The sequence below is a fragment of the Canis lupus genome, chromosome 18 (genome assembly GCF_011100685.1).
Source record: "Canis lupus familiaris isolate Mischka breed German Shepherd chromosome 18, alternate assembly UU_Cfam_GSD_1.0, whole genome shotgun sequence".
Lineage (NCBI taxonomy): Eukaryota > Metazoa > Chordata > Mammalia > Carnivora > Canidae > Canis > Canis lupus.
This window is the reverse complement of record NC_049239.1, coordinates 37562231-37579824: the sequence shown is the minus strand read 5'-3', so window position 1 is coordinate 37579824 and position 17594 is coordinate 37562231. Positions and strand designations below refer to the sequence as shown.

At 45.2% G+C, this 17594-nt stretch overlaps 1 protein-coding gene across 1 annotated transcript in view; it reads right to left on the bottom strand.

Annotated features, from left to right (window-relative positions):
- Positions 1-7427: 7427 nt before the first annotated feature.
- PATL1 (PAT1 homolog 1, processing body mRNA decay factor) overlaps positions 7428-17594 on the bottom strand; it is a 28733-nt gene continuing 18566 nt past the window's right edge. Inside the window, exons 14-19 of the mRNA XM_038563165.1 lie at positions 17047-17195; positions 15407-15566; positions 11019-11174; positions 9085-9176; positions 8838-8987; positions 7428-8418 (exon numbers count right to left, since the gene is read on the bottom strand). Coding sequence (XP_038419093.1) covers positions 8397-8418; positions 8838-8987; positions 9085-9176; positions 11019-11174; positions 15407-15566; positions 17047-17195 — 729 coding nt within the window. The 3' untranslated portion in view covers positions 7428-8396. The remainder of the gene's footprint in view (positions 8419-8837; positions 8988-9084; positions 9177-11018; positions 11175-15406; positions 15567-17046; positions 17196-17594) is intronic.

The following is a 17594-nucleotide window of genomic DNA, read 5'->3' as shown; positions in this document are numbered from 1 at the left end:
TCCCACACAACATGCCTGCTTACTTCTCTGTTAATGGAGAAGCAATGGGAGATGGTTGTATATGTAATTCAGGTTTTCTTTCTCTGACCCTCCACTCACTGCATCCTTGACCAAGTCATATCCATGCTCTCTTTTTTCTCCTTCAAGAACAAACCTATTATATATTCATCATAAAAGATATGAAAGGTTCAGAAATGTAAATACAGAAAATGAAAATCCCCCATCATCACACCTTTCAGAGATGACCGTTGTTAACAGTTTGATATGTATTCTTCTACAATCTTATGTTTTTTTTTAAAAAAATAATTTAAAAATTGTAAAGATATTAAAATATTTGACACCTCTACTTACTAGTTTTTCAGGGCTATTATAACAAAGACCACAGATGGGGGAGGCTTAAACAAAGGAAATGTCTTTTCTTCCCCCTCCTTTTTTTTTTTAAATAATTTTACAGCACTATCAAAGTTTGATTATTGTAAGTTGACAAACCATATCATTTCTTAAGAAGTGACTGGGTTTTTTTAGATTTTTTTTTTTTTTTTTTTTTAGAGAGAGAGAGAGAGAAGGAGAGAGAGAGAGAGAGCACAAGCAGGGGGAGCTGCAGAGGAAGAGAGAGAAGATGATGCCCCGCTGAGCAGGGAGGCTGATGTGGGACTCAATCCCAGGACCCTGAGATCACGACTTGAACCAAAGGCAGACTCTTAACCGACTGAGCCACCCAGGTACCCCAGAAATTTATTTTCTTATGATTCTAGAGGCTAGAAGTTTGAGATCAAATGGCAGGTGTGGACAGGATTGGCTCCTGACATCTCCCCTTCCCTTTTACACGGCCCTTCTCTCTGTGCCTGTGTCCTGAGGTCACATTGGGTTCAAGCCCAGCCTACTGGCCTCATTTTCTTTTTTTTTTTCCTATTTCATTTTATTTTTTATTTTTTAATTTATTTTTTATTGGTGTTCAATTTGCCAACATATAGCATAACACCCAGTGCTCATCCCATCAAGTGCCCCCCTCAGTGCCCATCATCCAGTCACCCCCACCCCCTGCCCACTTCCCCTTCCACTACCCCTTGTTCGTTTCCCAGAGTTAGGAGTCTCTCATGTTCTGTCTCCCTTTCTGATATTTCCACTCATTTTTTCTCCTTTCCCCTGTATTCCCTTTCACTATTTTTTATATTCCCCAAATGAATGAGACCATATAATGTTTGTCCTTCTCCGATTGACTTACTTCACTCAGCATAATACCCTCCAGGTCCATCCACGTCGAAGCAAATGGTGGGTATTTGTCGTTTCTAATGGCTGAGGAATACTCCATTGTATACATAAACCACATCTTCTTTATCCATTCATCTTTCGATGGACACCGAGGCTCCTTCCACAGTTTGGCTATTGTGGACATTGCTGCTAGAAACATCGGGGTGCAGGTGTCCCGGCGTTTCATTGCATCTGTATCTTTGGGGTAAATCCCCAGCAGTACAATTGCTGGGTCATAGGGCAGGTCTATTTTTAACTCTTTGAGGAACCTCCACACAGTTTTCCAGAGTGGCTGCACCAGTTCCCATTCCCACCAACAGTGCAAGAGGGTTCCCCTTTCTCCACATCCTCTCCAACATTTGTGGTTTCCTGCCTTGTTCATTTTCCCCATTCTCACTGGTGTGAGGTGATATCTCATTGTGGTTTTGATTTGTATTTTCCTGATGGCAAGTGATGCAGAGCATTTTGTCATGTGCGTGTTGGAATGGCCTCATTTTCACTTAACCTCTTTACTTTGAAGACGCCATCTCCAAATACAGCCACGTTCTGAGGCCCTGGGGGTTAGGATTCCAACATGTGAGTTTTGACAGACACAATCCAGCCCCAACAGACACAGAATGTGTATGATACACAAAAGCTGTGAAACACAAGAGTGAAATGAATACCTGCCAATCCACCACCCAACATAAATACAAAACAGCCAATTTCCTACATCTTCATCTGAATCCCATTCCCCTAAACTCCCAAAGGTAAGGGCTGTCTTCAATCTAATTTAAAAAAAAAAAAAAAAGATTCTCTCAGTCACTGCCTTCTAAGGCTCAGTCTTCTACAGACCAGAATAGTGCCGTGAGGCCCTCTCCTAAGTGGCCCCTCCTCGTGCCTGTGGCCAGCTCCACTCCGCAATGATTTTCAAAAACAAATCAGATTCTGTTTTGTTTTGTGCTTTTTGCTTAAACACTCCGCAGAGGCTTCCCCTTGCAATGAAAGCGAATCCCTCCAAGGCCCTGTGTGGTCACTCTGTCCCCCCTTCATTCCAGCAACCTCAGCCTTCTGTGGTCCTTGAGGTTCTCATCCTCCTCAGGGCCTTGGCGATCTTCCTTTTGCCTGGGGATGCCCTTCCGAGCCCTTCACACGACTGTCCTCTTGTCATTACTCACATGGTGCCCGCTCAGCAAAGCCTTTCCTGACCACTATCTAAAGTACCAATCGGGGCACCGGGGTGGCTCAGTCGGCTGAGCATCTGCCTTCCGCTCAGGTCACGATCCCGGGGTCCTGGATGGAGCCCCACATCGGGCTCCCTGCTCGGCTAGGAGCCTGCTTCTCCCTCTCCCTCTGCTGCTCCTCCTGCCTGTGCTCTCTCTTGGGCTCTCAAATAAATAAATGAAATCTTTAAAAAAAAAACAAAAACCACCACCAACGAAGTACCAATCCTCCCATTACTCCACTCCATTGCCCTTTGTTCTCTGGGCAACCCATCGTTACCTGTAAGTACCCTCCTGAGACCACAGGCTGCACCAGAGCAGGGCCTTCCTTTGTTGCAGATTGTTCCTGACCTAGGGGTTGTGGCGATAAAGTGAGTGACAATGTAGTTTGAAGCAGGCATCACACAGGCAGACCGATTGTTTCCAGTAAAGGACCATGCAGATGCCTGACAGCTGTACCTCTCATCCTCATATAATGCAGCTAGCCTCATAATGACCACCTCAGTTGCCCCATTTTTTTGATGTTGCTGAGAGGCAACTGCTTGGTTTTCCTGAGAATGAAGGCGTTAAAATCCCCTCAGAAGACTTTGCAGATATGTCCTTAATGCTTGTAGCTTTTCAGCTGCTCCTATATAAAGCATGGATTAGGCACAGGAGCCTTCTAGTGGCCAGGACACTAGATGTGCAGCCTAGAACATAAAGTTTAAATCCCAGTGTCAACCCTTACCTGCTGGATGGTCTTCTGTGCTACAGGTTTGGCCGGGGCCCTTAGAATGGCCCATCCCACTCCAAAAGGTTGTAGGGAGGACTGACAAGAAGATGAGTGTGAGTGTTGTTTGTACACTACAAAATAGCTGTCAGGTGACATTGTGGGTTTACGTTTGTGTGCTGCTGGATGAACAACGATGAAGAGTATCTGATGACTGAATCCTGTTAATAGGGGAGCAGTTAAATAAACGATGGTTCAATGGCACTCAGAACACTACACAACTGTTGGAAAGCCAGGGTGGCTGGGGCACCCACCTGGCTCAGTTGGTGGAGCATGGGACGCTTGCTCTCAGAGTCGTGAGTTCAAGCCCCACATTGGGTGTAGAGATTACTTAAAAAAAAAAAAAATCTTATAAAAACAAAACAAGAGAGCAGCTCTTACATAGTGACATAGAAAGATGTCCATGATGTATTATGGAGAAAAAACAAGGTAAAAAAATTTGTAATTCTGACTATGCATGCATATGCATAGAGAAGTCACTTGGAGGATGATATACTAAACTGTTAGTGGTATGTTTTCTGGGGGGAGGGTGGAATCTGAGATACTTTCCCGGATTTCTCTGTTTCTTTAGATTGGCTCAACATCTAAGCAATTTAAGAGCGTTGTACTCACAACTGGCCAAGGACAAACATCAATGATTACCTAGCTTCCTTCTGGAAGTTTCGTGGCCCTCAGGTCTGAGTGAGGGTATCATTGCCTTGGAGAACGAAGGTGGCTGAGGTGGGAGCTTGCAGAGTCACAGACAATAATAAAGACAGGCTACTCCAACAGCCTCATGTGCAGCATTCCGCAAAACAAAAAGCAAAGCAGAAGCTGTTATGAGACCCACAAACGATTCACAGCTGTGCTTCTGCAGGAAGAAGGGTCAAAACCATGCTGTTGGGCAATTTTCAGATGCTGGTTCCTCAGATTAAAGACCTGCTTCCTACACACCCTCATGGTAGTCTCCCCAAGGTCACGACATTCATATACTTCAAATGTAGCTGGGCCCAGAGGAAGAGAAGTTGCTCTCAGCTCCCCGCTTGCCCTCCCCCCGCGGTGGACTCCTCTGCCCTCCACGAGCAGATGGCAGAAGGCGGCCAGTTCTCCGTATCAAATTCAGAGAGTCACGTCTTCCTCGTGACAGACGGGCAACTTCGGGGCAAGCCAGCTGGCTGACACTTCATCTTTCTGGAGATGGAGCCGGGATCCTTCCTGATTCAAGCTAGTTTGGGAACCAGTGCAACTTAACCAGGAAGCTTCTGGAAGATCCAGCTTGGACACATGGACGCTCTGGCATGGTAGGCCTTCTTAGAGGGAGATGACGGCGTTTCTCAGGGTGACCGCCTCGCTCTCACACGACGGTTTCAGACCCGGGCCACATTGATCCACTGCTGCAACGTCAAACGCTTTGGCTCTGAAGTCCAGCACGACCGCATCAGACGCCCTGCTGTAACTTATTTTCTCACTAGGAATAGAAGACTACTCGTATTTTTAGTTCTTAGAGAGGAATCGAAGCACCCTTTTGACTAGAATAGCAATACATGGTCACTGAAGACAATTTGGAAAATATGGAAAAAGGAATAATCACCCCTGCACACGATCCTCTGCAAACATCTCCTTAAAGGCCACCACTGCTACGTTGTCACCTTCAATGGCATTTTTCCCCCCTCCATACATATTAAATCACACACATACACATACAGAACCTATTTTACACTTAACACTGTATTCTTAATATATTCCTGTGGCAAAGTTACTCTTCAAAAGCGATTTTTTCTTAAAAATATTTCTCCCGAAAAAAAAATATATTTCTCCCGGGGCGCCTGGGTGGCTCAGTGGGTTACATGTCTGCTTTCGGGTCATGATCTCAGGGTTCTGGGATGGAGCCCTGCATTGGGCTCCCTGCTCAGCAAGGAGTCTGCTTCTTTTCCCTCTGCCCCTCCTTCTCTTCCCCCTGCTCTCTCTCAAATAAATAAAAAAAATCTTAAAAAAAAAATTCTCGCAAGGATAGAAGCAAAGCGTTTTCTCTACAGAAAATAATGAAAAGCAAAACTTGTTTCCTGTGTTCCCACAGCTGGAAACAGACATCAGTAACCATTCAGAATATACCCTCCCCTCCCGAGGTATTTTTTCCACTGTATATGCATTTTCTTTAAAAAATAATTGGGCTCAGGCACCTGGGTGGCTCAGTGGTTGAGCATCTACCTTTGGCTCAGGGTGTGACCCCGGGGTCCTGGGATCGAGTCCACATCGGGCTCCCTGCTGGGAGCCTGCTTCTCCCTCTGCCTGTGTCTCTGTGTCTCATGAATGAATAAAATCTTATAAAAAGATTGGATTAAAAGCATATATACTTCACGCTTTTCCCCCATCCGGTATCTTTATTTAAGATAAAGATAAATATTCTGCTGAATAATATTCTGAATAAATATGATTAAATATTCTGCTTTCTTGTGACACATGGCTGATCATCTACATAACCATTATTGCAAGACTGGGTATTTAGGTTCCTTGTAATTTTTCTATTAAAATAACGTGGCAGTTATCATTACTTTAGACTTTCCTTAGATTTCTAAAGCCCAATTAGAGGCTGTGAATATTTCCAAAGCACTTCCAGAAATGTAGTTTCTCCTACCAGTTCAAGTGGCAGCCTCTTCTCACTTGCATTATTTTTAAAGATTTTGTTAATTTCATAGGTACAAAAGTATCTTGTTACTTCTCTATTATGGGTGCGGGTGAACTTAGTTTAATTCATTTGCATTTCCCTTTTTAAAAATTATTATTCACAAGTCTGTTACTACTTAATATCCTTTCTTAGAGGATTATATTCACTGATTGTTTTTTTAAGATTTATTTGGGAGAGAGTAGGGGAGGAGCAGTTGGGAGACGGAGAGAATCTCTCGGAAAGTTTTTTAGTACTACTTTCCATTCCAACCCACTGAGGAATGGGATGATTCTGTTATTTTTTGGCCAGAAATTGCTTGATCCTGCAAGTCTCAGGAGATGTGGCAAGGAAGAGTCAGGTGCACACACCACGAGGGCAGAGTGAGGGCAGAGGGCCGCATCTCTGACCTGGAGTGCGTCAGAGTGAAGATAACACCCCATCTCCAACGACACAGATTTACTGCAAAGAATGATCCACTCTGGCCCGTGTCCTGGGAGATGAGCAAGCCAGGCCGGCAGCAGTAGGCCAAGCTGGGCTGCAGGACAGCTTGTAAAGGCAACCAAGCCTAGAGGTGGATGGGATGCCAAGGGGACTGCACGGTGCATCCACCACAACCTGCCATCCGTTTCTGCAGCAGCAGGTCTTTAACCTGCATCCCTCACAGCAGCACAGAGGTTAAGGTCCTTACTGACCACCCACACTGAGAGCTTCGCCAGTCCACGGAACATGTGGACTAGAAACCTGTCTGCCATCGTGTTTGGACAAGACGAAACAAGAAGTAGAAATGCAGGCACATGATTCTTCAAGTATACAATTTGTTTTTATTTACAATACCCTATAAAAATGTAAATTTAGAAACTTTAATTTTTATTAATTAGAACCAAACAAAAAAGATAAAGCACAGAAAGGAAGAAATAAGTCAAGTATTCACTTGATCCGTTGTGAGGGGAAGGGAGGGAAGGCGCGTGGTAGAAACAGTCAGTAGGTGAGGGCTGGGGGGAGCTAGGTCAAGTGGTCAGGAGCAGCTGCTGGGGGCTGGGGCCCAGGGTGGGGGTGGGGGCAGAGATGGGAGCAAGGACAGCGGAGTAACAGGACAGTACTGCAGGACAACACACGCATGTGCAAACGGTTGATTCTCTCTGAGCATCATCACGTGTCCCCTCACTAACATTTGAGAAGGTGAGAGTAGCATACAGTATATGAGGACAGCCATGTGAAATGGATGCTGATTTAATGTTCTGGAGGGCTGTAATGACTGGAGAGCAAAGGCCTCTTCCTGCTTGGCTGCTGTACGGGTGGGGAGGATGGAGGTATGGGGAGGGAGGGGGAGACAGGAGAGGGAGGGGGATGGGGTCGGGAGGACCATGGCCGGCTGCTCGGCCAGAACGGTCTGGGACTAGAGCCAGGCCCCTGATGCCCGGGAGGGGACCTGCAGATGAAGGGGAAGGACAGCAGTTCTGCTGTGCTGTAGAGGGGCCGGCAGAGCAGACCAGCCCAACTACCTTCTGTGGTCACCTGTGCAGGCTACTACCCACAACATCAAATAATAAAGGGGAAGAGGGAAGTAAAAGCATGGCTTTATTGAAGTTGTGTCAGGAAGACAGAGCAAGTGCGCCAACGCTATGCTGTGGAAGCAGGCTGTACGTCTGGTTCATCTGGGGCAACCCTGCACTCCTGAAGGGACATGCTCCAGCATACAGTGGTGGTTGCAGGAGAAGGGCCTAACCCAGTGCCATTTCATTGGTGGGGGTGGGGGGGGGGACACAACGATGACAGGGGACACACAGATACAAAGGGAATAGGGCAGGGAGGAGACACAGGACTTCTCAGCCTAGAGCTGGGTGCCAGCCAAGTAAGAGTTCGGATTTTATTCACGTGCTGCATACCCTGTATTTAGATTAAAACAAGCAAAACCCACCAAATTAATTACGAGATGGACTAGAAACAGATTAAAAATACATTGGCTGATTTGTTTTTTGAGAAGGGACCTGTCAACTACGTATTTCTCAATCTAAAACTCGTTCTTTAAGGGTCCTCTGGACACCACGTGAACGTTATGTGGAGAGTGTGCATATATATATATATATATTGGTTTCTACTTAATTGGTTCTCCTATAGTTGTATTGATATGGGGCAATGAAAGAAGACTTGAATAGGACGAGGGCAGGAACCCTGTGGCAGGCTACGGTCTACTCTGAACTGGCATCGTGGGGTGGGGTAAGGGGAGAGATTACATTTGTGTCTCTAGGGCAAAGAAAATGCAAAGTTGAGAAGAATTGAGAGGAAAAGCAGGACATGCAGAATTGTAACACAGAAGGTAGGAAGGAACCAGCAGGAGAATCGCCCAGCCAAGTGTCACAGAGCAGTGGGGAAACACCTGGCAGGGGGAGACCACCCCTGTGACCGGAATCCGTCCACGAGACGCTTTGGGGAACAAGCTACCTTCCCTCCCTCATTAAAAACACTCCATCATGACGGCGGCAGTGCAGGTGGCAGCCAGAAGGAGGTCCAGGCTGCAGGTGGAGACCTCTTATCGGATCCCCTGAACGAGCCTACGGGTGAAAAGAGACAGAAAGGACACTTGCGTAGATGAGTCAAAACAGAAGGTGATTGTTTGCATTAGTCACACCCTTGTTAGAATTCTCAGAACACTGATGCACTCCCTCCCTTGCTCAGTGAACTGTGAGGATGCTTCTGTACCCCACACAGCGTCCTGTCGCTGGGAGATGCTCACATATGCATATGGGTCCTTAACCACTTCCACCAAATTCAGTTTTGTGCCCCCCACCTCCTCCTCCCCAACACCTGCAGTGCCCTGGTGCCCCCAACCTCCTCCCCTTGACTCCTGCACTGCCCTGGTGCCCCTGACCTCCTCCCTGACTCCTGCAGTGTCCTCCCACCCCCCACCTTCTCCCCCTAACTCCTACAGTGCCCACGTTAGTGAGATGTAGATTTGCGCTGTCTCACTTACTGCAGCTTTGTCTCCAGCAAGTTCAGTTTCTGTCGGTCCACATAGCGAGAAAACAGGGACACCAGGTTTGTGGGCATAGAGATGGGCTTGGCCAGGGCTGCTTGGGGAATCCGCAGAAGTTCCCGGGTTGCCATGAACATCACCTCCGTCCTGAAAGGAAAACCATTAAGAGCAGATGAGAACATGAGGAGAAGAACAAAGGGAGCACCTTAAAGAATGTGAAGGAAGAAATGCAGCCTGGACTGACCACTGGTTGTTCTGTGTTGATTCTGTGGCAGGGTCTGAACTCTGCAGGTCTTCCCCACGGCTCAGGACGACGAGGAGCAGTGACAGGCCAAACTACAGGAGACAGAGGGAATCCCACTCAGCACCGCACCCAATCCTCCAGCACCACGGACAGGGTCCCAGCATCAGACCCGGAGCAGCACTGCATCAAGGTGGCCCTACCGCTGTGCTGTGGGATTGGCAGACTGGGGCAGCCGTGAGCTGGGACGCTGCGTCTTCCTCCTGCCTCCACTTCAGCAGAGCAGTGACGGCACCATCAACGAAAGGGCCAAGCATCCTCCCTGCTTCCCCACCCCAAAGTCAGATGAAAAGGTAATTTTTCTCTGCCACAGATAACATGGGACTTAGTGTTTCTTTTACTAAAACAAATGGATTTAAAAAGAAAGTCAAACTCTGATACAGAAAACTAAAAGTTCACAGAAAAAGAAAAAAAACATTTAATAGATGAAGATATTTTGAATAAAGACAAAAGATGTGAAGACCAGTTGGAAAATGTAAACAGAGAGGTCACTGAAATGATGAGGGTATGAAAAGCTTTCCTTGAGTCTCCTGAGAAAGTTTCCTGAACAAAGGACACACCTGCTGGGCCAACAGAGGCAGAGAAGGACTCCGATACATCACGTGTCTGGGACGGTTAAGATTTAACAACCTGCCGCAGAGACTGAAGATATGCCCGATTCAGTAGGCAGTATCGGTGGGACACGCATGGTCAAGGGGCACAGAGTGGAATACGAACAGGAACAAGGGGCAGGAAATAACATATATGGAATCACAGAGACAGGGGTCTGAAGGGAACCCCGGTTCCCGAGCTCGCCTCCCAGAGAACCCTCAGGTCACCGTCAGAGAACAACACTGGGATACATGAACCATCTCCTGTCTGACCACATGGTTTTCTGCTGCCCTTATCGATACTAAAGCTCAGAGACCACGCACCATGGGAGGCCCACAGCCTGTTACCTCCCAGCCCCTGCTGTACCTGCCACCCTGGAGTCCTGCCCTGACAGGGTTCCAGATGCCGGGGGGGAAAGGGCCTCGACACTCCCCATTCCACTGTGCTTGCACACATGCCCACCGGGACAAAGGCAGCACACTGAACCATCACAGCGCTGAGCTCATCGGAGCAACAGAGCAACAGGACTGCTCTGAATCGTCACCTCCCCGTACAGCCGTGAAGTGAAACTGTGCTCAGCGTCACAAACCTAGCGTGGGTAGGAAACAGAAAGCTGTCCAGAAAGTTCATGTCTCCTCTTCTGTGTTACACTCCCCCTGGGAGCCTGATGTGTTTTCTTCCTCGTGTTCGAATTAGGATTTTACCTGAGATCACAACAGTGTGAACTAAGAGGTTTCCCAGCCTTCTCTGCAGTTCCATGTGGCAAGTGAGGAAACCCTGGCCACTGAGATTAAGTAGAAGTCGCTGGTCAGAACTCCTGGAAAAGGTGCCAGCAAGGCAGCCAGCTCTCTGCACGCACCTTCCTGACACAGTGGAGCTGGAGTGGTCCTGAGCGTGGCAGCCACTGCTTAGGCTGCAGAGCAGGAAACCTGGGGGGCCTGCACCCCTGATGCCAGGTGGACACTGTGCCCAAGCTACTCTATGTGAGATACAGAAAATCCTATTTTGTTGACACTAGGAGCTTAACATAACTCCTGACTGAAAGAAGCTTCTAAGATTGATTTATTTTAGAGATAGAGAAAGAGCGAGAGAGTGTGCGTGGGGCAGAGGATGGGGACTGCGGCAGACCATGTGAGTGCAGAACCTGACACGGGGCTCGATCTCACAACCCTGAGATCACGACCTGAGCTGAAACCCAGAGTTGGCTGCATAACCTATGGAGCCACTCAGGCACCCCTGAAAGCAGCACCAACATGTGTAACTGAAATCTAGAAGGACAGGAGCACCTTGTTCTGGAGCACAGCAGCGAGGTGAGGGTTGGAGGGTGCTGGTGCAGCTGCGCTCTGAGGTAGGTTCATGAGCTGTTGCAGAAGGCTGGTGACAGTCACTGACGGAAGGTGATACAGGAGCAGAGAGAAGGGATTCAGTAAGCATGGCAGCACCTATGAAAAATAAAGAAAAGTGTTACATCCTGGCAGCTATGGCTTCATGAGCCTGTGTCAGCAGGCGCGGACGGGAGAGTGCTCAGCAGCACTTGGACAGCCTCAGGCAGATTTACCACAAAAGGGCTGACATGTCTAGCAGGTACCACCAGAGTCTCAACAGTGGGTTCTGAGATGTCTATGGACAAATTTTAAAGCTCAATTTGCACAGGAAACAGGATTCGTATCCACCAAGGGTGTAAAATCACTTCTCAAACAGCATGACTCATGGTAACACATTGGTACTTTAACCCATTCCACAAACACTTCCATGCCTACCATGTGCCAGGCACCGGGGCCCCCTGTGAAATGGTAAACAGGACAGACCTGCAGGCATCTAAGGTTGCGTGGGGAGTCACAAATAAACCGGCAAATTCAATATACCATGAGGAGGACTCTAAGACACATAAGTTCTGAGTGCCGTGGAACTATCCAGAAGTGTTTTCAGATTTAATTAGATCTTGTCTGATCTTTATAAAGCTCAACAGGAAGATAGAGAAATGATAATCTAATTTTTCAGATTAGACAAGCCAGGCCAAGCGAGCAGAAGCTCAGTGCTGAGAGTTCCATAGCTAGAAGAGACCCAGAATCCAAGGCTGTTGAATTCTGGCCTGTGAGTCATTCAGTTCTTTTAGCCACAAGGCCCAGGTGGCAGAGGTCAACAGAACCAGGTTCTAACACAGGAGAGGAACCAGGGTGCTTCTAGCACTCACTGCCCATGTATAAAAAGTGACGGCATTCAAGATGGAGAGTGGACTTTCTGTTACCTACTACTCTGAGTACACAATGCTTTAACAACAAAAGCAGTTTTAATCATACATAAAAGTGTAAAGAGTACGATGAAATCTGTGTGCCCATCACTCAGCTTCAACAATTAAATCATCAACATTCATATATGTACTATGGAATATTACTCAGCCATCAGAAATAAATACCCACCATTTGCTTCAATGTACGTGGATGGAACTGAAGGATTATTATGCTGAGTGAAGTAAGTCAATCGGAGAAGGACAAACATCATATGGTTTCACTCATATGGGGAATATAAGAAATAGTGAAAGGGTGAAATTCCCTGGGAATTAAATAGTGAAAGGGACGCCTGGGTGGCTTTGCGCTTGAGCGTCTGCCTTTGGCCCAGGGTGTGATCCTGGGGTCCCGGGATTGAGTCCCACATCGGGCTCCTTGCATGGAGCCTGCTTCTCCCTCTGCCTACGTCTCTGTCCCTCTTTTTGTGTCTCTCATGAATAAATAAAATCTTTTAAGAAAAAAAAAAAAAAAGAAATAATGAAAGGGAATATAGGGGAAAGGAGGGGAACCGAGTGGGAAATATTAGTGAGGGTGACCGAACATGAGAGACTCCTAAGTCTGGGAAACGAACAAGGGGTAGTGGAAGGAGGGGGGTAGGTGAGGGAGGTTAGGGTGACTGGGTGACGGGCACTGAGGGGGGCACTGGATGGGATGAGCACTGGGAAATTATATATTGGCAAATTGAACTTCAATGAAAAAATATACAAAAAAAAAAAGGAAAAAAAGAAAAAATCATCAACATTCTACCATTCTTAGGAAATCAATGTCCCTCCCATATAACCTAGCCTTTCACCCATAAATACTTCAGCCAGTATCTCTAATAAAACCTCTCAGTATTATTGCAGCTAACAAAATTAACAGCCGTTCCTTAGTATCACCTAGTATCTCCTCCAAATTCAGATTTCTCCAGTTGTCTCAAAAACATTTTTTTAACAGTTGATTGATTCTAATCATGATTCCAACAGGACCCACACATCGCATCTGGCTGGTAAGGCTTCTAAAATCTGCAAACAGGTCCTTTGCCCATGCTCTGTCTCCTTTTCTCATGCTGTTGAGTTACTGACGCCGTCCTGCTGTCTGGATTTGGCTAATTGCACATCTGTGGCGTCACTTAACAGGTTCTACCATCCTCTGTCTTTCCAACAAAAACTGATGATTACAATTTGATATTTGATAAGATTTAAGTTCATGAGGGGAAGGCAAAAACTTCCCCGATGGAGAGCCGAGGTTTCTCCTGCATTGTGTCACAAAGCACAGTGACTCTCATTTAGCCATTAGTTGTTTGGTGCTCCAACTACTGTCCATTCCCCATCCACCTGTTACCTAACCTTTTGGCACCAGTAAGGAATTGCTGTCCAGGCTGACTGACTGCTTTTCCATTATCGATTGTGAACTGGAAATTTTCTAATTTTATCATTTCTTTTGCATTTATTAGCTGAAATGCTTCTAGGAAGGATTTTCTATGATCAACTTTGTGGTCACCATGATGTCTCGTTGTAATGAAAAGACAAGATAGATGTTTTGAGTCTTTTCCTTTATCCATTTTCAGGATAATGAACTGATGGCCTAGCAATCTTTGAAGGTGAATATATGTATTTTTGGTATCATTATGAACCATTAAATTAAAAATATTTTATGTATGTCAAGCCACTGCTGTAATTTTTCTTTCTGATGCAAATTACCCCATTTTCAGGCAGTAGGAGCCCCTTGAACTCTGTCTGTACATCTTTCACATAGGACCCTAGGAGTCAGTCACCTTCCTTACTTTCTGGCACATTATTCCAGAATTACCTTGTATAGTTTATGCCTTAGACTTGCAACTACTCACTACTTCCAGCAACAGGTATTCAGAGATCTGGCCTATTACTCTTGAGCATGCATAGATAAAAACTCTGGCCTCTCTAATTAACCAAGTTTTCATCACTCACAGGTACCTCCACGGAGGCAAGCATCTTCGAATTCCTAGCTCCCAGCACTAGGCGCTATATTTCTAGGACCTAAAATAGTATCTGGTCTATACACATGTTCAGTAAGTATCGACAGAATGAATAAAGCTCTCCCAAACTTGTTTCCATAGAGGAGTTACTCTAGGACTGGGAGTGCGCACCCCATGGCCTACAACCATCTATGGCTATAAGGGACCTGTTGCTTTTAGTCTGGCTTCTATTTTCTAGGATAAACCTCAAATCCTTAAACTTTCCTCCAACCCATTTTCCCTTCTTAAAATCTTTCCAATAGTATTTGTCTCATCCCACTTTACCTTTCCTGACAATGAGGCCTCAACTTTGCATTAGTTTCTTCTGCTGGTGCTATCATCTCTAGAAGGACTTTTTCAACTCGTTATGATTTTAGAAGGAATAATTTTCAACTTTTTCATGCCATCCCACTTACAAGGTATTTTGGTACCATGTTTTCTGTGGATCGTCACCAGATGGTTATTAATCAAGCACAGTCTAGGGACGCCTGGATGGCTCAGCAGTTGAGCATCTGCCTTCCACCCAGGGTATGATCCTGGAGACCTCGGATGGAATCCCACATCAGGTTCCCTATAGGGAGCCTGCTTCTTACTCTGTCCATGTCTCTGCCTCTCTGCCTCTCATGAATAAATAAAATCTTAAAAAAAAAAATCAAGCACAGTCTATTGTAATAAGGCTCGCTCTAAGTTCTAACATTCTGAATCTTACAGTAATAATTGCCCGTTGTGCTACCCTTATCAATTTCTTGCTCTGAACTCCTAAAGTTATTCTATTCTAAATAGTGCTTATCTTTCAAGTGTTATGACAAAGATAAGTAGAGCACGGTTCTTACCAAGAGTTAACTTACAAACTTGAAAATCATGTTTCAAAGTCCAGCCTAGTTTAGATCATGATAAATGTCATTTACAAGCACTGGCTTGATTCATGTGGGACACCATTCAACTAAGTCTACAGCTGGATGTTAAGCTCCTGACAACAGCCCAACGAGGGATACTTTATATCCAGCAAACTAACCAAGATCATAAATTTGTAAATTTTCATATCAGATTCAGCTAGGGATTCTGTTATAGATACAGAAGCCCTGATTTTTCCTCTGTAAATTCTGATTCAGCATGTTGGGAGTAGGGCTGAATTATCTGCTTCTCCCAAAATTCTGATATACAACATAACCTCACAACTATGTCAAATTAAGATGGGATTATTGCTTTCCTTGGTTTAGGAACTTGGTCTACTGGAGCAAAAGTGGGATTAAAAATATAGTCCTGGAGTTTTCCTTTAAATAATCAAATCCTACTGCTGAAGGTTAGATAAGACAGCAGAAATGAGGAGGGGGAGAAAATGAAATTTGGATTCTAGAAACCTTATAAACTATGAAGACCCAAAGGAAAGAAGTCCCACATGGGGGATCACCTCGTCTTGTGCGTCCTTCTTGATAAGGAAAGGGAGATTCCTGGCTGTTGTCATGAGAATGTCAGCTGCTTGCTCTGTGGAGAGGAAAGGAAGAATACGGGCAACCATTCTCTTCCCTTTTCGGATACACATGATCTGTACAAAGTGGTCATCACTTGGCCTGCGGGGGAAGGAAATGCTCACTTAGGTCAGCAAGAACAATTGAAGACATCCTTTTTCTCCTCTTCCATGTTACTGAACGAATATGCTGTGCTCGTTTTCACCCTAAGATGACCTGTGCTGCAAAATAGTGAGAATTACTTCTCCAACTCTCAACCACACATTAACAAGTCGTTTTTCAAGTTTCTCAAATGTAGAAAATTGTCCTTTCACAGATGTACATTAAAAAGACTTGTTCAAACTACATGCATTCGTTTCCTTTATGTGTTATACAACTAAACAAAAAACATGGTTGATACGGCAAAATCTGAAAACATACATAAGCAAAAAGGATATAAAAACAATCATTTCAGAATTAACTTTATATTATTATCGTATTTAAGAACATTTGTGCTGTATATTTTTTCACTAAAAAAGAAAAAAATGGGGCTCCTGGGTGGCTTAGTGGTTAAGCGTCTGCTTTTGGCTCAGGGCGTGATCCCGGAGTCCCAGGATCAAGTCCCACCATCAGGCTCCCTGTATGGAGCCCGCTTCTCCCTCTGCCTGTGTCTCTGCCTCTCTGTCTCTCTCAAGAATAACTAACTAAAATCTTAAAAAAAATAAAAAATCCAGAGAATTCACACAGCTTTGTTTCTTGACTTTCTTCACTCAACAACTTCTTGTGACAATATTCTATCTCCATAAACATACTTCAACTACGTTGATCTGATGGCTGCATAACATCTCAAACTATGGATAAACCTACATTTATTCAACCACTTGTATGTCAACCTGACTCCAGAAAAGGTGTGCTGAAAAGAGGGTGCTTATTTTTATGTTCTGGTCTGTGCGTGTTCTGGCTTAGAATAATCACCGATTCTCTTAAATGGGCAAAGGAAAGGAAATTATCAGGACAGAGTCCTCTTGCATTCATCAAATAAAACACTTTGGGTTTATAGAACATTTACTGTTAGCAAGATCCTGCATGGGAGAGATGACAGATACAGATAAACAGCTATATTAAGGAGCATAGTCCCCACCGGAAGATTGATTGGCTTCCATAGCATATGAGCATTCTATGGAAATCCCAAGAGAATATAAATGTCTAAACTTTTCATCTCAGTAGAAAAAGATAACACAAAGATTACAAGGTTGAACCTGCTACAGTAAAGCATAAAGCAAGCACAATCTGTAGGCTCTAACACAGAAACCATATCTTGTTCTCCACCATATCTGCAGTGCCCAGCATAGGCCTTAGCAGGTAGGAAATATATTGGTGATGAATAAATGAATCTGGAAAAAAGAGATTTTTTTTTTCCTGGCTGGGAAGGATTATGAAGTGCTTTGTATGACATGGCACTTGAGTTAGGCCAGAAGGATAGACTCTGAGCTTCCCAGGATGGTAAGGAAGGTATCTGAGAGAGAGACATGTAGAAAGCTCAGGTCAGCCAAGTGAGGAGTCTGGCTGGTCTCACGTGTCACTCCAAGTGTACAATTCTTACCTGTCTTGTCCAGGCAATTTCCCCCTTAAGTTGTCATACATGCTACAAATTTTGTGCTTTCTTTCATCCGCCAGGGCAGGTCGCTCTTCTTCTAGACTTAGGAGATACCGCCTTTCATAATCCTCCACATCCAGGAGTAAACTATAGGTCTAAGTGAGACACAAAGCAGGCGACAGCATGCTGGGTCAGGATCGGAGTATTTGATAAACAATTTGAGAGTTTAAGACCACCAGGTACAGACAAAGAGTGGAAACAAACTGTAGTAAGACTGAGAGGAAAAAGGTGCTGTTGAATCCAGAAAAACAGAGTGAAAGGACTTAAAGAATTCCTGTTTGTTGTCCCTCCTGACTTCTAACCAGGATGGAACGGACAGTACTTTGAAAACTTTCCAGCAGCAAGAATAGCACTGTAACATAAATGACTTGTATCACTGCTTCAGGTGTGCCTTATATCTATAAACACAGCAATAATTTCACTCCTGGGTGCACATACTCGTTTCACCTGATGCTCTTCACAACCCGGTCTGAAAAAAGACTATTACTGTCTCC